The 25,317-nt window shown below is 36.3% G+C and overlaps 1 protein-coding gene and 1 long non-coding RNA gene across 4 annotated transcripts in view; one reads left to right on the top strand and one right to left on the bottom strand.

Moving 5' to 3' along the window:
* The window catches only part of LOC129446395 (uncharacterized), a 142,990-nt gene that overhangs the window by 89,819 nt on the left and 27,854 nt on the right, over positions 1 to 25,317 (bottom strand). For 2 of the 3 annotated variants that reach the window (XR_012372662.1, XR_012372663.1), the window contains exons 4-5: positions 22,882 to 22,974; positions 9,468 to 9,572 (exon numbers count right to left, since the gene is read on the bottom strand). This is a non-coding gene — a long non-coding RNA (uncharacterized lncRNA). Of the gene's footprint in view, positions 1 to 8,036; positions 8,194 to 9,467; positions 9,573 to 22,881; positions 22,975 to 25,317 lie in introns of those variants that run through there. The other variant, XR_008645180.2, reaches the window with a different exon arrangement.
* On the top strand, positions 1,909 to 24,168 carry glis3 (GLIS family zinc finger 3). The gene is made up of 11 exons (XM_055207382.2): positions 1,909 to 2,047; positions 3,491 to 3,774; positions 6,722 to 6,893; positions 7,017 to 8,043; positions 15,578 to 15,739; positions 15,872 to 15,982; positions 18,237 to 18,369; positions 19,127 to 19,247; positions 21,250 to 21,398; positions 22,834 to 22,977; positions 23,058 to 24,168. The coding sequence occupies exons 2-11, from the start codon at positions 3,492 to 3,494 to the stop codon at positions 23,192 to 23,194; spliced, it is 2,439 nt and encodes an 812-aa protein (XP_055063357.2). The 5' UTR covers positions 1,909 to 2,047; position 3,491; the 3' UTR covers positions 23,195 to 24,168.

Raw genomic sequence — 25,317 nt, 5'->3', positions numbered from 1 at the left:
ATTAAGGCCAAATAACTTAATAAACACATCTTGTAGTTTAACTGTAATTGCAGTGTCATTTCTCCCTGTGATTTCCACTAGAGGACAGCATTTAATTCACATTTGGAGAGATTTAAATACTAGATGACGTGACATTTACAGTTTACACTCCTCAGTTAATCTTCATTTGAGTCTTGTAATCATAATAATTATAATAATAGTGATGTTTTCATTAGATGATGTGTTAAAGATCCTCTCACCTCACACACATCTACTGAAGAATTAACAATCAGGTTTCCATGAGAACAAGAAGCAGAACTCATTGTGCAAACACTGAAACCCTTACGAAAATTAACCATGGTTTTGTGGTAAAAGTGTAGTAAACATGGATTTTGAGTGTATTCATTAGCAAACCATGGTTTTACTACAATAACCATCTTTTTTTTTAGTAAAACCATGGTTAATTTATCCTAAGGGAAGTGAACACAGAAGAGTATAGCACAAATAACCTATCCAAATATACACGTACCAGATCTTAAAAGAAATGGTCAAAGATAAACAAAACTGATTAATTATTGTTTTAAATATTTGAGGACACGTCTGCTCAATATCTCCAAAAGTCACGGCACTGGACATCACCACCATCACAGACCAAAAAAAATCATTGCTATTAACAAACTCATGAAAATTTCCCAAAGCACTACCAAGACAGCAGACAACTCAGGGCCAGATCCACACTGGAACTGAAGACTTCGGCACAGATCCGGCACAGAGTCGGTGGTTGTCTGGGCTGGTAACACAAACACACAGAATAATAAAACAGATCCTTAATTTTCACAAAGTACTGTGTGCATCATACAAACCCATTTACATCACATGCACATCCCTTACAAAAAATTAACCATGTTTTTTATGGTAAAAGTGTAGTAACCATGTTTTTTGGGGGGGTATTGATTAATATTAGTAAAACCATGGTTTTGCAAATGAAGAGTTTCGTTGCAAAACGAGATAAATCCATTTTTTAACATTTTTGTCAAAACATGTTTATTATTATGTTATCATGTTATTGTTTTGTTTTATGGTGCTACTTAGCTGTATTTTTTAAGTTATGAAGATTTAAATCAAAACAAACCAACTGCAGTTGCATTGAAATTAATTGGAATGCACAACCAAAAAACAAGATTTCTGAACAATTAAAAAAAACTGTGGTTATCTCGTTTTGCAACGAAACTCTTCAAATAGTAATCAATACACCTAAAAACCATTGCTGTCAAAACCATGGTTATTTTATGCTTACCATTGTTCTACTACATTAACCATGTTTTTTTTAACTGTAGTAAAACCATGGTTAATTTTCATAAGGGATCACAAATAAGCAAACATACATTATATACACACATCACATACACATATGCATATATCATGTATATTATTTGTGTTTTATGTACATTTGATTCTGTAGGATTGTATTTCACATCTATGTAAAGCGTCCTTGAGATTGTTGAAAGACGCTATATAAAATAAACTTATTATTATTATTATTATTATTATTATTATTATGTCATGTGCATAGTGTGACCAAATATTTTCACCCATCACTACACTTCTGTTTCTATAATGTGATAATGAGGGTGACACAAACATATACTGTACATTACATATACATCATATACACCACACAAACACATTAAACATCAGTGATAGACTCTATAATGATTAGTAGTTATACTCATGTAGTTATAAAAAATATCTCAGTAATTATTAATATAAAAGTGTGCGCGGGGGTCCAAATATAAACCCAAATATGGTGATGTAATGCTGCCAATCATTCACATGCTACAGGTCTGTGGGGCAAAAGGGCAAAATGAGGCAGATCAACCCGCCCCTGACAACCATTACCAACCCATACAAACCAGCAGAACACTAAACACTACACTAAACACACACAGACAGACAGTAAAATCACAGTATAAACACAGTAAACATACACTTTTAATCTCTTCAGATGATCGGCGGGAATGAGCGCTGATGACGCGTCATCAAGGTGAATCTGAGGAGATTTAAACAGGTGAGTTTATCAACTCTTTATCGTGTTTTTAATCGTATTATGTCGTTACATCACTCGTTTTCTATAACTGTCATTAAATCTGATCGATAAACATTATTTATGTGAGTGTGAAGATAATAAGTTTGACGTTTAAACATCATTTTAATAATTTTGATACTTGAAAACGCGTAATCAACCAAAGTCACTTTTTTTGCGTTATCAGAAAACGAATCGATATTTTTATTTTGTTTTATGACGATTATGAAGTCAAGCAAGTTTGCCACAATGAGTTTTGGGTCAAAATAAAGTTTTTATGTCTAATAGTTACTTGTCGATCAAGTTTATTTGTCATAAATGTCTCAAATGATTGATGCTTATAGAAACATTGTACAGTGAAGTTGTATAGAGTTTATCGTGGTTTTAATCGTTTTCTATATATAACTAAACTATGATCGATAAACGTTATTTATGTGCGTGTGAAACAATAAGTTTGACGTTTTAACATAATTTGAATGCAGCATATGATAGTCGAAAACGCGTTATTTTGCATCATCAGAAAATTAATCGATAAAATATTTGATTTAATGACGATTAAAGTCAAGCAAGTTTTCCACAATGAATTTTGCGTCAAAATTAAAGTTTTTATGTAACTGTTATGTATCGATAAATTCAAGAACTACAGATCACAGTGACATTATATAATAAATACATAACTTTATCCTTAATATTAAAAATTTAAAAAATATATAGCGACATATTTGTATTAAATATCTCAAATAATTGATGCTTATAGAAACACCATATGGTACAGTAAATGTGTATTTTACATTTTATCCAAAGCGAATTAGAAAGATGAGGGAACATAAGTGTATTAGCATGGGCCGGTTACCGGTTTTAAGGTATACCGAGGTTTAAATGAGTCAAGGTTTCACAACCACTAAAATTTTCTGTGATACCGTTTTCAAGGTATGAACTATGTTTACACAAAATGAATTAAATCATGTAATTGAATTCATGTTTACATTTTAATTACATATTTTTGAAAGAATATTATCATTTAAAGGCTTAATTTTTACCTGGCATAAACGTTGTATGTTGCATTAAAAATAAAATGTATTGTGTCCAGTTGAAAAGTTGATGTTTTTATACACAGACATTTGAAAATAACACATTTTAGTGTTATAATGGCAATACCGCAACACTGTGGTATTTGCTTACGGTTATCATATCGCCAGAATCTCATACCGGCCCATGCCTAATTAAGTCTATATAACAATAGGTATATATACAGTACAAATGATGTAAAATACTATGGTACATTTTGATCATTCTCATTATCAGTGTTCTCATTATTACACAGATAAATAAAACTCTTCACACAAGCTAAAGATGTTTGTGTCCACCCATCAGAACTGTGATGAACATGAACAGAAACGACTTTAACCTTGTGTTTTCTCCCTCCAGTATGGCCCAACCCATCACGGGACACCCCGTACCTCATCCGAAGGTCCACACAGGTCACTCCTTTTCTCCATCACACCGCCCAGCTCCGAGCCCCGGCACCGGGGCAGATCCAAACAACACTGTACTTCTCCCTGCCCTCAGCCTCCGTAGGCAGGTGCTAACCAATGGAAAACATCATGGAATACTGAGCTTTCCACAGTCATCACAGCATCCATCCCTATCATACCCAGCACCTGCATCCAAACAATCGGTCCCATCCAGCTGCCCAGACACTGATATGAAAGGTAAATACATGATCATTATGCATAACTGAAATGAATCAACGTATCTCTGTGATGAGATGTTCGAGAAGTACATGACAAATACATCACCTTACGGAAGAACAATAGGTTGAGAATTGCAATTACCTAAAATCCATCAATGTGTGAGATATTTATCATTTGACATTCAATAATGGGCTTGCAATGTAATGATAAACCTGTCTGCATAACAACATTTCTCTGATCATCTCCATCGATCTCCTGCTGCTGTTTATACCTCACTTCACTTGCTGTCCAGCAGGCCGACCACATCTTTTCCACACAATCTTTCTCTCATATTTTTGATGATTAACCGAGAGGAAAGCTTGCGTCTAAATGAGCCATGGAACCAAAGTAGAGAGAGAAAACTCATTAGTATTTAACAGAGCAGAAACGGTTCCTTGTCTATACAGGTAACTCATGTTTGAGGACAAAAGCTACAGTGTTCTTTTTAGAAATGAGCTTTAAAGCAGCAGTTTATCCCGATATAAAGATTCTGTCATTATCTCATTTCAAAATGACTTTCTGTATGTGAAACAACCAACATGGCATGCATTAACTATAGATCAAACTCTTATGAAGCATTGACTCCATATGACTTACAGAGAAGACATTCAACACATGTATGTGAAGAACAGGCTGCTTTAAATTAACATTCAATTACTTATATTTGAGTCTTTTTCTTATATTAAACTCATATGACATAGAATAACTTTTCAGAGCTTGACAAATGGACACTTATTGTGAAAAATGACTATTGGTTTTGAGCTGAATGTTTCTCTTAAAATTCTTCATTTGTCATAGAATTACTGTATAAGAATAACATGTTGTTTTATAGAGCTTCAAGAGCACATATTTTGTTGCTAAAAAACCGTTATTGTGTGTATTTGGTATAATACAATGTGTTTGCGTGGTTTATAGTTCAAAAAACATTATTTTCAACATACCGTACATTCTTGATGCTGCTCTATGCCCTGCCTCCCTAAAACGCTCTGATTTGTTATAAAGCTCACTGATCTGAAAAGGGCAGTGTCCTCTGATTGGCCAGCTAATCTGTACGTTGTGATTGGCCTGAACACCTCTGACGTCAGCCGGAAATGTGACGCTCCTTACTGTATTAGTAAGATTAGCTCACAATGCAATACTGACTGTTAATATCGTCTTTATTACCTTATCAATACGAGCCGAACTGGATCCAGAAAATGCAGATTACGAAGCTGATCGATCAACTTTACCAGCGTGGCTTGAGCAGAACGTAACTGGCTGTGAGTCAGAGTTATGATAACGAGCGTCGCGTCCACGTAAACAAGCCCAGAAAGTAAACTATTGCCTACAATCCGTGTGTTTGTTGTAGTCCAAGAAAAGAGATTTATGTTGGAGATGTTAACTCGCGTCATCGTTTACTTTGGGGTTTGTACCTTTGCATATGGTTAACACACTGTAAAACACACACTTACACACCAAAAGAAATGTAAAATCGTGAATCGGATAATAGGTGCTCTTTAAAACAGTATACATTCATAAGGCCCACAACCAAACAACAAAACACTAAAAGCTCTCTGGGGCTAGTTGTTCAAAAGTAACCCATTTGGATTTCAGCTATCAGATTAGATCAGAATGTTAAAATGGGTTGTTAAAAAAATTTAATTCTGAATTTGGATTGGATCACTAAATACAATCTAGGTTTTGATCTGGATCATATCCTTACTTTGTGTTGTTCAAAACGTTTTAGTAAGATTGAGATTTATTTGATAGATATTTGATAGATAAATTTAAAATTTCTAGAAATTTAAATTAAATTTAACTATAGGGATGGTTTCCTGGACATGGATTAGACTAGTCCTAGACTAAAATAAATGTAAGAGCTGTCCAAACTGAAAATTTGCACTGACATATCTTAAAATACATCAGTGCCCTTTGTTTTCCCTGAGAATTCACACAAGTAATGCTTTTAGTAAAGCATGTTTGTTAAATAGTTATATTTCCTAATTAAACTAAGGCCTAGTCCTGAATTAAGATAATCCCTGTTTGGCAAATCACCCCATAAACCTACAGTTTGTCTACAATACAACATTTCATGTAATATTTAAAAATGTATATTTTTTGTTGAAATTTTGCTCAGTTCAATCCTTATAATGATAAAGTATTCAAGGTATAACATTGGGCTACTATTTAAACCTTCCAGTCAATTAAGAAAGAAAAAAGTCCAAATAAAGTCAAAAATCAAAAATATTTTACATTTAATTTTAACAAAAGTAATCTTTAACTTTAGCTGTCATATATTGTCTCTTCAAGTAAAAACACTTATTGACCCCCATACCGACCAAACTATCTGCTGATTTCCATATCTGGACCACATTCAACTTTTTAAACAACTGGCCCCATGCAGGTTTCCAGGTTTTCCGCATTCCTCTTACAAATGAATATACATTTAACTGTTAAATATGAAACAGTAATAATCATCACATCACTGGGTGTAATTTGCAAGCATACGCTGTTGTCCTAATTCTAATCTGTATGAGGAAAGCAATCAAATGGATTTTCCACAATGTTCGAGTTAGTCGTGCTGAGTATTCTGGACATGTAGCCGATCAGACCAATCATAATCCTTTTTACCGTACACGAAAGAAAAATAAGTATATCTGTGGGGCAGAACGGCCCTCTGATCTACTGGAAATGACTTTTGAAGAGGCACATAGAGTTTGATTATCAGATCTCTGCTGGAAATTGGTTTTGAGTCTTTTAGTAGCAGTTTTTCCTGCACTTTAATGGCTTAATTTTATTACAACATTCTGAAGTTAAGTATTATGTGACTGCAGGAGTGTTTGAATGTTTTTGTAAGAACTTGAAAGTCTGGTTTTATCACAGGGAATATAATATATAACACGGAAGATCCACTGACGGCTTTCAAATGTCATGATGGCTTTCTCAGGTTATTTATCTTTGGGGTCGAGCAGAAAGATATTTGGAGCGTGTGGAGGTTCAAACCTGCAGGTGACGAGCAGCGCTATGCTTCTTCAGGGTTCTCCATCTGTTCCACAAACATCACATTACAGTTGTCCATCTCATGCTGTGGGCCTCGTCGTTCCATTCACAGATGCCCGGTAAATCCACCTTAAATCACAAGGGCATGGTTCTTGGGAAATATTTTTAATCAGTCACCCTCCACAGTAGCACATATTTCATCATGTGTCATTACACAATTTCTGTTTTTGTTGTCATCACAGGTCGGTACTGTCCAGAGAATCTTTAGCCTCGACCACACTCAGCATTGCCGAGACACAGTCCATACGTAGCAGTAAGTTGGATTGGCAGTACGGTTATCACGTTCTACCACCGCTTGGGCTTCAGCAGCCATCCAATCAGATTTCAGAAGCGGTTGACCTGAACCCTGAATCAGGAAGTGTCACCCGTACCTCCAACCCCACCTCTCTACCGCCATATCTGTTCAAAGAGGATACCAGCAGTCCACGGCTCTCTGCTCGTTCAAAAAAGAGAGCTTTGTCCCTGTCTCCTCTATCTGACGGCATCGACCTTAACTCAATCATTCGGACCTCTCCCACCTCGCTTGTGGCGTACATCATCGGTTCTCGAGCCTCTACGGGTTCGCAGCCCACCCCTTCGCCTCTGCAGTCAGACGTATGCGGCCACCTACTGGGCGTCAGAGGCAGCTGCATTCCTCTCCCGCACCCCGGCAAACACGTTTCTGCTAGTGACGCACCTGACCGCGAGAGTTTTCATGTGAGGCGCTTGGAGGAGGCGACCCTGGAAGATCAATTTACCAACCTGGTGGTGGAGCATCAACTTTTGCACAAACGGGAGATGAAAAACGCTGCATCTAACAACACGTCGGCCGCAGCGCAGCCTCAGTTTGACCCGTTGCCCAAAGGTCCCCCACCACCCTATCACGCCCATCAACACTTGCGAAGGTCTTATGGTGAGCTACCAGGTCACACGGTGCCCTCAAATGACATCAGGGCTCTTCCTGTGACTCTCTGCCCCATGCTAGAGGAAGAGGAGGAAGAAGATTTTAGTGGAGGCCACTGCTGTTGCTGGATGGACTGTGGTGCCGTTTACAGCCACCAGGACGAGCTGGTCAAACACATTGAGAAGATCCACGTGGATCAGCGCAAGGGCGACGACTTCACCTGCTTCTGGGCCAGATGTCCACGGAAACACAAGCCTTTCAATGCTCGCTACAAACTCTTGATTCATATGAGAGTTCATTCAGGAGAGAAACCTAACAAGTGCTCGGTAAGTCTGGCATCTAATAATAGACCTGAAAATCCACATATATTTATAAAAGAGCTCCACTAGCGTAACCTTAATGTTCAGGTGTTGGATCCGCACTGGAGACGCTGACTTCGGCGCGGATCTGGTGCAGATCCGGCCCAGAGACATCTGCTGTGTGGGGTTAATCAAAAAGGTTTAATTTCTGAAAAATATAAATATTGCTCAGTTTAATATGCATATACAAGTAAATAAATCTTAAGAATGACTTTAAATTCACAACATTTTATATTATCCAAGTTATTGAGAGAACAAAATTGATATACAAATTTAAACTCTTGTAATTCTGAGTAAACTGATTAGCATTAGGTAAGATTTGATCAACTACACAGTGCTGGTAAAGAAGGGGTAACTGCACCCTCCTGTGGTTACCATGGTAAATTTATCTGTTACAGCACACTGAAATTATGCATTAGGATGTCTTTTTAAGCCTCCTGTAGTAAACCCCACTAAGACATGAACAATAGAAACAAATTCTGTGCAGTTTGAGCTCAATTCATCAGTTAACTAGTATTTACTCTTGATAACTGACATGAGGGTTTTTGGACAAGACAAGACAAAAGACACCGCAGCTCTCTGCCATACACTTACAGTCAACTGAACAGGTTGTTAAGCAGCTAGTAAAGTATCAGAAACGTCTGCAAATAATATATGCTAGTTAAAGCTATATTCTAGTTAGCTCTATATGCTAGTTAATGCTATATGTTAGCGTCTAGGCTGAAGTTCTACTATTGACGTTACAGTTACGTTTTTCAGGTCCATACTGAAAAAAACACAAACTTACCACTCAGAAACGTCCATTAACAATCTCCAAACAATTGATTATTACTCAAAATCTGATACAGACTCAAACATAAGATCTGTTTACACACACACAGAGCTACTGAAGGAGAAACAGCCAATCACAGCAGAGCTCAACATTATTATTCATGACCCTTTCAAATAAGATAATAATAGACCATTTCATTCTAAAGGTTGTAAATGGACATGAAAAACTGTCTCTGGATTATTTTTGCACTTAATAAAGCCACAAACCTTCTATCGGAGAGCAATTGAACAGATTATTACAATGCATTCTTTGGCACCTTTAAAAGCATGCTAAAAAAACACAGTTTTGTTTATTTTGAGTTTTTAACACTGCTAAATTTCCCTAGGGTTTTTTTTATTTTACAGATGTATTTCTAAAAAACATTCATACAGTGTAGTAGAGTTAATGTTCAGTCATATATTAGTTTAGTAAGATTTATATGAGATATTAATCAGACTGTAATATTACTGATGAAGTCCATCTCATACGTTTTGTTATATGAAGTGTATGCAGGCGGTTAGTACAGTTTTAGCTCTCTTGTACCTTCTCATATGATCAATCATTAATCCCTCACACATACCTGTGGTCAACCTTCAGCGCTGTACTCTTACTCATTACCAAAATCCTCTCCTGTTGCCATGACACCAGGAACAGTTGGATGGTTTCTGACACGCGTAATGAAGAGCTAAAGAAAGAAAACAGTTAGAGATATTAAAAGTCTTTCCTGTGTAAACCACAGCTTTTGTTTATCAGAGCTCTGGCACGGCGTCTTTGAGGAGCATCTGAATGGAGTTGACGGTTAAACAGATACGTGACTGCAGTAATGACACAGATCTGATGTCCTATACAATCACAGGCAGGTCCTAGCATGCTCACTGATCTGTTTATATACAGTACACACTAACACACATTCACCTGCCAGCTCAAGAAACTTTAGCAATCACAAAGAAAATCCTAGAAACTGTACAGCACTGGCCTGGGACCACGCTTTTTCAAATATTTGCCAAAATCTAGTGCTGATTTAAATGGCATCATGTGGCCATTTCATTTGAATTTTGGGTAACACTTTATAATAAGGGTCTATGAATCATGATGAACTAATACATAAATTAATTCTTACTTAAATATGAACTAATGATGAGTAAAGGCATGTACTAATCATAAACTAATGAAGAGTCATCTTCTTTAACTACAACATGACTCATGATTCAACATATGAATTCATTGTTTATTAATACATTAACTAACAACTAAAAACATGTCATGTTGTACTTAATGATGACTATTAATTAGTTTATGACTAGTACATAGCATTAGTTCATGCTGCAGTAAAAATACATTTATGTCTTGCGTTCACACCAGACGCGAATGACGCGAATAGATCACGCTACTTGTGTGTAGTTGGACACCTGAACATTTTGAGTTAACTCGCTTCACTCGCGCGTGAAATTCAGAAGCGAATACGTTCAAGCTTGTAGTCTCAATATGTATAGCTCAAATTATGATTTTGTCCTCCATTGTTGTTTCGTATTTCTGCCTACACTCGCTATGTCTTAGTCACGTCACTACTATAGCAAGCTCCTGATTGGTTAACATGTCTGCCAAAGTTAAAATTTTTTCGACTCATACGTTATGCGCATCAAACATTCGTGCGAAACGCGCTGCAGGATGTCTGTCGTGTCTTTGCATTAACTTAAAATGTAAATCCTTCTTGCTTACCCTTAAGAAAATTAACCATAGTTTTACTACAGTTAAAACCAAAAAACCATTGTTACTGTAGTAAAACCATGGTAACCACAAAATAACCATGGTTTTGAGAACCATGGTTTTCAAAAACCATATAAACCGTGGTTATGTAGTAAAACCATGGTTTTGCTGATAGTAATCAATACACTAAAAAACCATGTTGGTTACCACAATAAAATCATGGTTAATTTTCGTAAGGGTAACGCATCATAAGTTCATTATGATTCATGGACCCTTATTATAAAATGTGAAAGAAAATATACGCTTTTAGTATCAGCTTGATTTGATCTGATAAAAGCGTCACTTTAGTAACATCGTGTATGTGAATGTGTACTTGTGGCCTGCATTTCTCTTAATCTGATATTTCATGGCATAAGGACTGATGGTGACGTGTGTGATCTGACAATAATTGTGGTGGTTTTTAACAGCTGTAATGTGGGAAACTATTGTAGCGTCTGACGCAAAGCCACACTAATCTCTCATTGTTAGTACTGATCTGTCTTTGTTCATGCAAAATGAGATCATACGCTTTTACTGTTGAACAGATCCAACCTCAAACAATAGACAACTGTCACTTTTAAACACATAAAATAGAGCGAGTTTGTTTTGTTTTGATCATGTGACAGATCCTACATCCTTCAGTTATCATTTTAATGGACTTTTTGATTTAAAATTGAAACATAAAGGCCCTTACATTCTGCTTTAATCTCCGACAGTTTTTCAGCTTAAGCAAACGATAATGAAAAAGTTGAAGTTGTCTTGGTAATGCCGAACCCTGGCAGGACGAAGCGTTACTCACGACACTGTGTTGGCACTCGCTCCGGCTGCCATTATGCAGCGACGTATGGCACTTTGCCACGATCTGTCAGGGACCGCTTGTGACATTGAGCAGCACATTGGAGCCACGTTGCTGTCTATTCAGGCCGCTGTCTCTCCGGGCAGCCGACAGGCTCTGAGCTTTATTAAATAAAGTCGGTCTGAAAGGTTCTGTAGTGCATAGGCACACCCGGACACCGCTGGACGTCTGGCACTGTCTGGTGCCGTGTCTGTTTTCCCAGCAGTCCTGATCTGAATGCTTATCGATCTGTGGCCTGGTGTGACTGCCATGAATAGTTAAGATGTAGTTTAGATCCTTATGGTGATTTCATGCTAATTTAGGTGCTAATTGAGTCCTGTCAGTAAGCTGAGAGATTTGTGGTCCAGGAGAAAATACTCTTAACCAGATTGTATCCACCTATAGTGAAGAGTAGAATAGAAAAGGTTTTCATTATGTTACTGTTGTCGAAGCAAACTCTTAAAAAACTTTTTTGACTATTTTTGAGAAAAACAAGTAGCAATTGTCTTATTTTCCGTGTGGTGACGTATATCTGAGTGAAACAGCTTCTGAAATGAATTAAAGGTAGGGCTGGACTTGAATTCGTCCATTGAGAATCGATTTGATCGTTGTAAGTTGGGTCATGTTGCTAAATGCTAATCGCTGCGATCTCTTATCCTCCTATATATATATAAAGTTATGTATAGTGTGTGAAATCACAGACCTAACATCAAATTTCTTCTTAATAATTCACAAGATTTGTTTCTCTGTCTCATTGGTGTCAGCAGCATAAGCAATTTTAAGAAAGAGAGACGTTTGTGTTTAAACCGTAATGTTTGGTTTAGCAAATGGCACTCATTAAGATTCATTGTTAGAATTCATTATCATTCAAGTTTTGTTTGTGATCTGTATTTATAAGTTGGAAATTCTGGAAAGACGACAACATGTGTGTGTGTGTGAAGTAAATGCAGAATGCCAGCGGCTTTATTTCGTTTCTTTAATCCTCATCCAGACACTCTACATCTCAAACAAACAGCGTCTTATAAGAGGACAAACCTTCACTACTCCAGAAATGCCAAACTAAGAGAAGGATTCATCTGTTGACACATCTGAGAATAAAATCACCTCAGCCAATGTAAAAATGTGATAACCTCACGCAAGTCCATCCATTCTAAAAAGTAAAAAGTTACTTCAAATCATACCTAAGGTGAACATTTAAGTTGAACAAACTTACATTTTTATCTGTTAACAATTGAAGTAACTTTTTAAGTTGATCCAACTTTTCACTTCTCAAGAAAACAATAATATTCTGTTTGCAACAGAAACGTTCAGATCTATATTTAGTGTTTTAAATTTCATCACAGCAAGATCAACACAAACTTTGTGATTAAAATCTCACACCTACATGCAGATATTGTTATCTGCTGCTGACAAAAATAATGACTTTGTTAATAAACCAATAAAGACTGACCTCACAACAGCCACAAATAGGCCTGTCACGATAGCTACTTTTCATAAGTCGGTTAATTGCCCGGAAATAATGGCGATAATGGATATTATTGACATTTTAAGACCATTATGTTATGTCACAGATGACAAAAAATATCATAATAATGCATGTACACAATTTATAAAAATAATTTTTTTTTAAGAATATTAAAACATTAAAATTGGAATGTAAGGAAAAATAAATATTCTAAATAATAAAACACATTTGAATGTTTAAACAGCTAATAGACATTGTTCAGTGTAAATCACGGCTGCACACGGTTTATTGCTTTAGACAAATCTGTTTACATTTATAATAGCTAGTGCAGATCTAAACACTGGGTGTTATAGTTATGTTTCAGATGACTTTTAATTTGTATTACTCTTTTTGTTATCCCTGTTTTTGAACAAAGTCGATATGTCAGCTAGTTTAGGTTAATTTCCTCTCTTTACATCTCATTCACGTTGGAGTTGCAGGTTGTAGCTTTGAAACCAAATTCAGGCTGATTTATTCTTTTTAAATTGTGTGCATTCATCAGAAAAACTTTATTGTTATCTATACAAACACACATGTAAACAACATGGCAATATATCGCCTCTGAAAAAAAAGAAATCACAGAGGTCATGTTTATTAATCATGCGATAAGTCGATAAAGTAATTACTGCGACAGGCCGAGACATAGAAGGGAGTCCAACTGACTTCAGCAAATTCCCCTTCTGTACCGAAAGGAATTTAAGTTATTTGTGATGTAATTTCTCAGAGGATTTATTAGATAATCATTTCTTTCTAACCCATATTTACCAGAATTAAATCAGGTCAGGAAGTTTGTTCACAATTCAGTGATTTCTGGTATTTTTGTCTTGGCATCAGAAAGGACAAAGATCATAAACTTGACATTCTTGCAGGGTGAAATCACAGTGACGTCATTTACATGTTCAAGATCTGGGCTCAGAAGTCTCAGCACAATACGTGTAACATTTATGATGTTTGATTGTTGTAAATTCATGCAGATTTATGATCTGTCTTGCATAAATATAGTATTGTGTATGAAGTGGTATAGATTATAAAAGCGGTTTCAGTATTTTTTTTACAGGTAATACTGTAGATAGTGACATTAAAGGGGCCATGGCTTTTTTAAGATGTCAAATAAATCGTTGGTGTCCCCAGAGCACATATGTGAAGTTTTAGCTTAAAATACCCCACAGATCATTTATTATAAGATGTTAAAATTGACACTTTGTAGGTGTGTGCAAAAATGTGCTGTTTTGGGTGTGTCCTTTAAAATGCAAATGAGCTGATAATGCAAATACTGATCACCATGATGGTGGTTTGTTGCAATTGAAACTTAATTGTGCTGTGAATAATTTTTTTTCTCTTTTTGTTCTGTACTAAATGGCAGTGCTGTGGTTGGATAGTGCAGATTAAGGGGTGGTATTATTATAATAAGAGCTCGTTATGACATCATAAGGAGAGACAAATTTCAACGACCTATTTTTTCATGTGCTTGTAGAGAATGGTTTACCAAAACTAAGTTACTGGGTGGATCTTCTTCACATTTTCTAGGTTGATAGGAGCACTGGGGACCCAATTATAGCACTTAAACATGAAAAAAATCAGATTTTCATGCCATGGCCCCTTTAAATATAGAGAGGGTGTGTTGATGACATTACATGAGATGGTAGTCATTGCGGTTATAAACACATTTAACATGAGAAAGATCTGAACAAAACAGATTTAATTACAATATCCCTACTGAAAATTCCAGCTAAGCTGATTTAAACTGGTCCTCCCAGCCTGGCAAAGCTGGTGGGTGAGCTGGGCTTCCACCAGCTAAGTCCAGCTAGACCAGCTTAAAAAGTGACCAAAACACAGCTAGAGCAGCTTGCTTCACCTGCAAAACCAGCTAAAACCAAGCTTGGAGACCAGCTAGAACCAGCTCACCAGCTTATGCTGGTCTTAGCTGGATTTTTCAGTAGGGATGTAGTTCATTAGACCAGTGCTTCTCAAACTGTAGTGTTCAAAACTTTTTTGGGATCACTGGTGTCAATCCCACAATCCAGCTCAAAACACATCTCTTTCAGTCTTGTCTTTGTGTCCCAGTCGCATACCCTCTAACAAAATGCTGAATTATTTTTAACCCAGTTTTGGGTCAAAAAGGGAGGAGCCCAGCAGACAGATTAAAATTATCCCAGAAAATGTTTATATTTGACCCAACATTGGGTTAAAACAACCCAGTATGGGTTAATTTACAACCCAGCATTCTGGGCTTGTCCCTTTTTGACCCAATGCTGGGTTAATATGCTGCGCTAGTTGTCATGCACATATTTGTTCTTATCACAATACTTCCATAATATTTGTTTTTCCTACTATGGAAGTCAATGGTTACAATCAGCTGTATGCTTACCATAATGTATCAAAATATCTTCTTCATCATTTATCACAATACTTCCATTTTTGGGTGAACTATCCCTTTATAGATAGATAGATATAGAGAGATGATTGGTCATTTAAGCAGCAAAACACTGACCCCAGCTGGTTGATCTGTGTCATGTTGTGTTTCTACAGTTTTGCACATGCACGTTAACTGACGATGAGAAGTGTCTAGACCTTTCTGATCATATGTTTATGTTGCTCTGGTTAGTTTGAAGGCTGTCAGAAGGCATTCTCTCGCCTGGAGAACCTTAAAATCCATCTCAGGAGCCACACAGGTGAGAAACCCTACGTGTGTCAACACCACGGCTGTCAGAAAGCCTTCAGCAACTCGAGCGATCGTGCCAAACACCAGCGAACGCACGTCGACACGGTGAGCAGACCCCAAAAACACTCTTTCAAACTACAGTGTATTCACACTTTAACACTCCCACACAAGACACCTGCAAACAAGATGTAAAGAAAAGTGTGGTAACAGTTTGTGCCGCTCTACTTGTGTCTGCAGAAACCGTACGTCTGTCAGATCCAGGGCTGCATGAAACGTTACACGGACCCCAGCTCTCTGCGCAAACACGTCAAGTCTCACTCCTTAAAAGAGCAACAAGCCCGGAAAAAGGTAGCAAATATTTTTAGGTCAGATATCTGAGGAGCCAGCGTGTAATGGAAGAAATTTATCTAAAAACTCATGCATTACGTTCCTTAAAACCTTTATAATTTACAGATGCTTCATTTTTCTTTCCTAAGGGACAAGGTGTGATTTGTTGTGGAGGATGAGGGAGATCATCCCCCTCTTTATATCCTTCTGATGAATTATTTTTTATCTGTGATGAGAATAAAATAGATCTCCCCATGATTAATGTTCATCAAATGACCATATAAACAACCTAAAATAAAGATAATTTAAAGGGGGCATATCATGAAAATGTGACTTCATGTTTAAATGCTATAATTGGGTCCCCAGTGCTTCTATCAACCTAGAAAATGTGAAAATGTAACAATTTTGGTAAAGCATTCTCTGTAAGCATGTGAAAAAAATAGGTAATTGAAATGTGGATCTTATTATAATAAAACCGCCCCTTAATCTGCACTATCCAACCACGACACTGATATTTAGTGCAGAAAGAGAGAGAGAATAATTGACAGCACAATTGAGTTTCAATTTCAACAAAACACCATTATGGTGATCAGTGTTTGCATTATCATACACTCATTTGCATTTTAAAGGACACACCCAAAAACGGCAAATTTTTGCTCTCACCAAAAAAGTGGCAATTTTAACATCTTATAATAAATTATCTGTGGGCTATTTTGAGCTAAAATTGTACTCTGCGGACACATACGTTTATTTTTACATCTTAAAAATCTTGTCCCCTTTAATATAAGTAAAAACGCTGCTACGCAAGAGTGCTAACAACAGTAAAATCAGTAATGGAGTATTTCTGTCAGCGCTCCTGTGACAGTAGGTGACAGCGCGTCTAGGTTATGTCATGATTTTTTTTTAATCCATGCCCAGATTTTCCAAATGTCACCAAGCACCAATACTCAATCTCAGCGCAAAAATAGCCAAAAAATAAATAAAAAGGATTCCAAGCAGCATATCATTAAAGCAAATCCAAGAAATGTTACCATTGAGTATGAGAAAGCAGAAACTACCATTGTTATAATCGAGGGAACTCGTAGGATGACACAGGAAAGTAAAAAAGAAGTCAAAAGTCCGTCATCAAACTGACTATTTTCTTAGTCTGGCATACTTGCCTATTTAATGTTATGGAATTCGTTTTAAACTTGACGTTTTCCCTAAACTCGCTTTCGACAGTCTGCCTTCATCCACAAACAACTTAAATAACACGACAGCAGCGTATAAAACCATTACAATCACTCTCATAATATTTCTGTCTTCATCACGGCACCAAAATAATGAAATGCGTCCATAAGGCCGTATTTGTCATTATTAATGTAAGTAAAATAAAACAGTGGACAGTATATGTGAGGTCATCATTGGGCTATGTGTGAATAATCAGAAAATACAAACTGCATGTAAACAGGACTGAAGAGGTTACTGTAGCTCCAGCCATGTAAACATCTTCCATTAAGTTCTTAATCTGATTATTGGAAATAATGGCATTATTGGTGTACATGTAAACTTACTCATTGTCTTATATGTAAAAATACAGTTGTGCATTTGTGACACAGATTGTGTAACATTTTTCCAGAGAGGTGTTGATAATGCTGTCTCTAAACTTTAGTGTTGTTAGCAGTGTTGTGTAGGAGCCGCGTTCATTAACACAAAGAAAAAATAAAAGGTCACATCACCATAGATACAGATTCTTCTTGAGAAAGATAAAAAAAATAGTCTGTATCATATCAACCATCGCCATTGTTTAGACTCTATCTGTCCAGTTTGTACACATTCATTTCATTCTAACAAATGAATTAGAATTAATATATTATTACTGGAGTCACTGAATATATCACACACCACTGGAGTGATATTTCAAGCTGTGATAGTAAACCATTTACTTATTATATATTTAAAACAATTAAAGAATCATTATCTCGCACTATTATTATCCACTTTGAAAGAAATTAAATCAAAAGCAACATTGATAAACGTTTATTGTACGGTTTATTATTAGGAGCTGCTTCTTATATTATCTATCGATTTTTCTGTGTTTCCCCTACATCTTTTAATGTAAAGCTGCTTTGAAACAATTAACAATTGTGAAAAGCGCTATATAAATAAAATTGAATTGAATTGAATAAATGCAGTAAGGAATGTGTATATGAAGAAAATCAGTGCTCATTATACTGTAAGCGTGTGAAGTAATGTTAACCAGCAACCAATCAGCTATATTTGAATCTTTTTGTAGCTGAGATGGAGCACAGATGTCAATCAGGATGGACTAAATGAATGTTTGACCGTTCAGCCACTGCAACACAACATCTCTTCACTGGACCTGATTGAGAGCAAACGTCGGTCCCCCATTGATGATCTCTACACTGGTATAAAATACTGACTCATGAGTTCAGTAAGATGTTTTTATCTCTATGTAGAATTGTGTCCCTTTAAAGAGCCCCTGTTATGTTGTGTTATATTGTGTATTTGCTGTAATACAATGTGTTTGCGTGGTTTATGGCTAAAAAAACATAATTTTCCAAATAATTGCCCTGCCTCCCTGAAACGCGTTGATTTTGTACAAAGCTCATTGTTCTGAGCTTACAATCTGTGTGTTTGTTGTAGTCCAAGAAAAGAGATTTACGTTGGATACGATAACTTGCATTATCGTTTACGCGTTAACCAATCAGAACCTTGCTGTAGTAGTGACTTGATTATAGGAAGCGAGCGGAGTCTCAGCAGAGTCGCAGAAGCCCCTCCCAGAACGCGGATTTCTGCGTGAATGTCTCGAGTGACTAGAATTTCACGCGCGGCTTTCGTGCGCGAATGAAGCGAATAAACTCAAATGTTCAAGCGTCCAACTAAACGCAGCATTACACTTACAGACCAAAGAAAATGTAAAATCGTGAACCAGATAATAGGTGCTCTTTAATGATTAATTCCCTTCAGAATGTCAATTTAACTTCAGTAAGGGATTTCCTAAGAAGTTTTTAGACAGCAAAGATGGATGATAAGAAATGATCACAGTTTTATTTTAGGAACAACAAACTCTGCAAGCTAGCTATATATAAGAAACAGTGTATAGAAATGTGTATTATAATATATAGTAATTATTATCTGTTTCGTGTTCTTGTGATGAATAAGGTGTCATTGCACTAAATCTGCCCAGCCAAACCATCTCCCTGCACAGTCCAATGAAGATCACAGATGATCACCACAACCATCCTAGTGTCCAACTGCCTCCCTTACCACAGAGTAACAACAGGTACTGGATAAATCACAACACAACATTTTACTTCTGAAGTGACTCTGGACCACAAAACCAGTCATAGGCACACGGGTATATTGGTAGCAGTAGCCAACATTATATTGTCAAAAATGTTTTTATGCCAAAAAACTTTAGGATATTAAGTAAAGAACATATTTATTTGTTACATTTAGAATAATTTATTACAATTCATTATTTGGCACTTTACATATGAAAGGGAGATTCTTCTCAACCACCACCAATGTGCAACATCCACCTGGATGATGCGATGGCAGCCATATTGCACCAGAACACCCACATCACACACCAGCTTATTAGTGGAGAGGAGACAGAGTGATACCGCCAATTAGTATATGAGGAGATGATTAGTAGGCCAATGCACCCCCCCCCCCCTCTTTTTTTGAAAGACATCATAGGATTTTTAATGACCACAAAAAGTCAGGACCTCAGTCTCAACAACTCAAGTTTAAACTGTCAGGTTTTGAAACATTCGATGAAACTGAAATTTAAATTGTAATTTCATTATTTTTGACAGGGTTGAATGCGCTACTTATGTTCAAAGTGAAATTATACTGAAGTCGTTTTAGATTGATCAAAAATCCACCTGGTATTGATCGACCACACTTGTGAGGTTTGGATCAAAGCAAAAATATATCTTTATCTTAAAAAATGTCATTTTTCTGAAAAGTGGTACTTTTGCCCCTGCTCTCTATATGGGGAACTTGAATGTATTTTTAGTAGAACAGTAACTACATTGCATTCTCTCACAACCATTATTACAAATGAGTGCATGTGAAAGTGTTGTTTGGTCTTTGAGATCCTGAACTGCAGAATTTCCCTGCTGGGCTTAAAACTGTCAGCCAGTTCACTTGATGATTGTAGGTAATAAAAAGGAGAAAAGACGCTTGTTCATGCATCTATGATTGGAGAAAATAAAAGTACATTTGTGTTCACTCAGAGAGCCGAGCAGGTTAGCTGCTACATGAAATTGGCAACAGGTCTATACGCTAGTGTCTCTCACAGTCTATTCAATCCTGATGAATTGAGTCTAATAATCCAGTGAATGCTGTATTATTTTCTAGTACTACATTTTGGTTAAGCCTCAGTGAAGTAAACTGCCATAGAAAGTCTCGTTTACATTCATTTTGAGTTCCATTGGCTGATTTAAAAGCCTTTATTTCTCTGATCTGCGACAAATGTGTTCTTGTGCATCGGTTGTCATGGCTTTACGGTTGCAAGCTCATGGTTGCAATAATCAAATAAAGCACAGATTCACATCTACTGTGGCAAAAGTGTTTGGTACGTTGATTTTTTTCGGATGGTCGGCTCATAAACACGCATTCCTTCAGAGTTACACTTCAAAGCCACAGAGAGGAACGTTTTTTGCCTTTCTTGTACCAGATGCGCATGGCTTCTCGCCGCTCGCAATTGTTCAAGCACCAGCAGTAGGCACGCCATGCGCCGCAGGATTTAAGGAAGACAATTGTGATGAAGACCTGTTTTGCCTCATTGGTCTCGAGTGCCCGCATTAGCGGATGCTATAGCCACCAACCCGAGCGGATCAGGAATTCAATAAGTGAATCATAAAATCTGTGAAATACTGCCTAAGACCAATCTAGTGGAATTGCTGTAATTACCTCCGTTTGTGGTAAATCAGTTGAGAAAAACCTTCCTTGTTCTAGTGCATTCTGATGAACATATTATATTAAATAAAAATAAACTATTAGTTTTACTGTAGTAGTATTGCATATTCAGTTATATTAGTGAGTGGCGCTCTTTGGCATGGCAGGTATTTGAGCAGCGTTCAGAGTCACAGCCAAAAGCCGCCGCCGTGTGTGTAAAGAAAATAATGTGCCCTTTGAGACTAGGAATATGTTTTAAGAAAAGTCTATTTTAAATTTCTGTTTATGTTTAAAAAAAATTTAATATTTACAGTCTAGACTTTATGAAATTAAGTAATTTAACTTCTAATCTTTCATTACAACATGTCCTCTCTCAGGTTTAGGGGTCATGTGTTACATCAGATGAACCCTGGCCCACCTCCAGTGTTGCCCCCTTCAGCTCCTTACCACACATTGACTCAAAACACTGGCAAACTACCCAGATACTCCAACAATCCCAGAACACAACATCCACCTCTACAGGAGAGTATGTGCTGGTTGTCTTTCATATCATTATCTAATATTTTCATTTATGGGTAGGGATATATAACGTAAAGATGTGAATTATTTTAATTTAACTTTGATTAAAATAACTCTGTTTATCCACCTAGCCGTACACAACTGCTCAATAACACCCTCATAATCCACGAGAAAATTACTAGAACAGACGAAAATCCTACCGTATATGATGTGTGTGCGTGCGTGTGTGTGTGTTTCAGTGCATGCGTGTGTGTCAGTAGCTGCGTTTACATGGACACCTTTTGCCTCAATCTGAATAAAATCATTCTGATTGATAAATCCTATCATAGCGCTTACATGAACACTTAAAAAATGTGATCTGATTGATGTGCATGTTTATATGGCACAAGCTTTAAATCAGATTTGATCATTTGACATGTGCACAAATATACTGTAGTTTCACGCTGTCAAGATACGCATGCAAGCCATACGCATACGTCAAGATACGCATGAAAACAGGGCTTTAAGTGTAAAATACCAAACTTGTCCTTTAAGAATCACAAGACAGTCACTTGATGTGACTTCCTTCAGCAACATAATCTTGCATTCTTTGTGTCATATGTCATTAAGCCAAATCTAAGTCATTGCACATGCACATATGTTCCACACTTCAGTCCAGTAGGTTGCAGAAATGCACCTTTAAGTGGGTTTACCAACTGCGCCATTAAAAAAGAAACATTTTAGGTAGTAATTTGATGCTAAAGAAATGTGTCGTTTGACGTTTGTGATTGACAGCTTCTTTGAGCGGACTCTCTGAGCTTTGCCAAGGGAAGATTGAAGATGTAACTATTAATTTTCGATTTCTGTGTTTTTTCACACCAACAAAATGAGTGGTATTTAACTTACCTTATTTTAGCAAGCCAGTCAAATGAGACATGTAAGGGGCGTGGTTGATTTGGGCACGTGAACCAGTCTATGGTCTGTCTGTGTGTGTGCATGCGTGTGTCCGTGCATGTGTGTGTGTGTGTGTGTGTGTGTGTTACGCAGCAGTAGATCAATGCATATGTGCAGTAATCTGATGCCAAATGCATATTGAAGAACTGACTGTGACCAAAGAACAAACTCATCGTCACTTAATGATTCACACACATGATTCTTTCACTCTTGGATCAACAGATGGCAGCCTGTCAGACACAGTCAAAAATAGATCCATACACTTCTAATGTCATTATACAGATTATATAGAGTTCAGGCTCCGATTAGACTCTTGGGAAATACAGTATCAGTGTAAACATTAAATTGATGCTTCCTGAAATTTGAGCACAAAGTAAATCTGACAGTAAGCCAAATGAATTCATATCAAAAGTGTTCAGTCTTGTTTTTTAGCATTTTGTTCATCTTGATATTTACTCTGATGTAAAAATCTTTTATATATAGTGTTGCTTATATATACCTATATTTAGGTTTTTCTGGTGATGCCCAGACCATGTTACATACATACAGTGACATACCGCTGGTCATGCAGATGTCTGAGGATAATCTGGGCTTCTCTGAAGCATCTCAGCAGGATCTTCACCTGGTCCACAAAGCTCTGTCAGGCATCACTGGTAAAACACAAACAAATCCCTAAAGTCAGCATGTTACCTTCTTTACTAGTCTGACACAGAACTCTTTCTGTTTGTGACAGCCATGTTCGATTGCCAGGCTGGACCTGAAGACTTTCTAGGAGAGCAGGTGCCAACGGTGTCTGAAGACAATTATCTTCACATCAATGCTATGGACAGAAGCCCAAGCCAGATCTCATGTGTTTATACTGAAGGCTGAATGTATATCTCATCCACCCAAACAATTAATGTCAACTTCAATTGTTTAAATCACAGTATCTTCAGGAATAACGTTCCTCTGGGAGGGATAATTTTAAATGAATTAATAATGTATGAAGTCATTTCCACTCACATAAGTGTCCTAAAGAAGAACCACGTACGGCCGCAAAAGATTAATCATGATTAATCGCATACAAAATAAAAGTTTGTGTTTGCATAATGTGCATATGTACACACACACACACACACACACACACCCTCACACACACACACACACGTAAATGTTTCTTAAATACATGCATGTATGTGTATTTATATATACAAAATATAATTACACACACAAAAACAAACTTTTATTTTGTATGCGATTAATTGTGAGTAATCTTTTGACAGCCCTATGACCACTTGTGTCGTTCATTACATTAACTACAGACATCATCCACTAACAGTTAACAGACATGAAGTGTTACAATTCTTTGTGTCAAACATTTTGATGAAAAAAGTGCTTGTAATATTTTTGTAATTATGTAGTTAATATAATGACATTCTGACATTTTCAAATGTGACTTACAGGAAATGTCAAAATGTCTTGTAGGGCCACTGTATGTTAAAGAAACTTCAAAATCTGGCTTTATAAATCTGTCAGAGATTAAAGACATGCTGATATAATGTAAATATGTAAACTATGTCTGTACATTTTTATTTGCTATAAGTGTCCAGATTAAGGACGAGATCTGTAACTGTATATATTGGATCATTTGTTTTAATTCTGTGCCTTGCCTTCAAGAAATCAGACCAAACTGCAGTCAACTCCAGTACTAATACTTTACACCAGCTGCTTCTTAAACTGGAGGGGCCCCCCGAGATGATGTCAGGGAGGCCTCAGTTTTATAAAAAAAATAGTGCTGGGCAAAGATTAATTGCATACAAAATAAAAGTGCATTTTTGCATAATATATGTGTGTGTACTGTGAGTAATTATATATATATATATATATATATATATATATATATATATATATATATAAAATTTATCATAAATTCTGTGTAATTAAACCTCAGAAAAATAAGGCTACTAATAAAACTACATTGTGTAATTTAAAATGTTTTGTTTAAATAAAATTTTAAGTTTTATAATGTTTTATAATGCGCAAAGGGGATGCACCATACCCATCAAGTTTGAGAACCACAGCTCTACACCAGTACATCTCTTTGTGCATTTCTTTGAGCAACATGCATATTGAAATTAAGGAACACAAACCTGATGAACAAAAACATGTTCTCTTTGTAAGTAATTCAGAATAAACTTGTTTCTTAAATGTTTTGTAATCTGTCTTTTTTCAGTAGTTGAATAGGCCTAGTTATATTGGAAATATTACATTTACATTGTACTAACAAGTATAAGACAGGTCATTTAAAAAAAAACTTTTATCCCTGTCAAGTTAAAAGAAATAAATTGGATCACAAGTTTGATAAGAACACTGTAAAATATCTTAGAACAGCTTATTTAAGTTTTCATATTCCTCCTAAAGCAAAATAAACACATTTTAAAAATGTACATAAGATTTATCTTTCTAACAAATTAATTAAATTCAAAAATGTAATATAGAAATTGTCCCCTGTTCTTTCTGCAATAGCCATTCTGAAGACACCAATCATATCTTTTTTCCAAAATCTTCTGGATATCAGTCACAAATGTAGATTCTTTAAAACCCTTCAACTACTTATTATATTCAAAAATGATTTAAAATATTTTTTCAAAGCCATTGATAAAATGAGAGGTCAGAGTGCAATTAAGCTGCTTCATCTTTTGATATAATATAATTTATTGTGATATTGCCTTTAATTATTTTTTTCTTTTTACTGTCTATTTAAGTTATAATTTGTATTTATTTATTTTCTTTGTCTTTTCTAAATCATTTTATTGGTTAAAAACAAATAACAGTGAAAGTGATTTAAGCCCCGCCCCCTTTGTCTTCTCAACCAAACGGCCATGAGTAAGTCCCGCCCACGCTGCTTTCTATTCGCAATGTCAGCAATAAAAAAAAATATTGAGTTATTTTACGAAAAGTCATATTTTTATCGTGATATATTGACAAACGAGACAAAAAATAGTAACCCGTAT

This window comes from Misgurnus anguillicaudatus, chromosome 12, assembly GCF_027580225.2.
Source record: "Misgurnus anguillicaudatus chromosome 12, ASM2758022v2, whole genome shotgun sequence".
Taxonomy (NCBI): domain Eukaryota; kingdom Metazoa; phylum Chordata; class Actinopteri; order Cypriniformes; family Cobitidae; genus Misgurnus; species Misgurnus anguillicaudatus.
The sequence above is the reverse complement of the archived record's forward strand: the minus strand, read 5'-3'. Positions and strand labels throughout refer to the sequence as shown.

Bases quoted from the DNA above. Each gene is read 5' to 3' on its own strand.
- glis3 (XM_055207382.2), top strand. From the start codon at position 3,492: ATGGCCCAACCCATCACGGGACACCCCGTACCTCATCCGAAGGTCCAC. The intron at 15,983-18,236 runs GTAGCAAATATT...ATCTTTTTGTAG, and splicing joins AGCAACAAGCCCGGAAAAAG to CTGAGATGGAGCACAGATGT. The intron at 18,370-19,126 runs GTATAAAATACT...GTGATGAATAAG, and splicing joins CATTGATGATCTCTACACTG to GTGTCATTGCACTAAATCTG.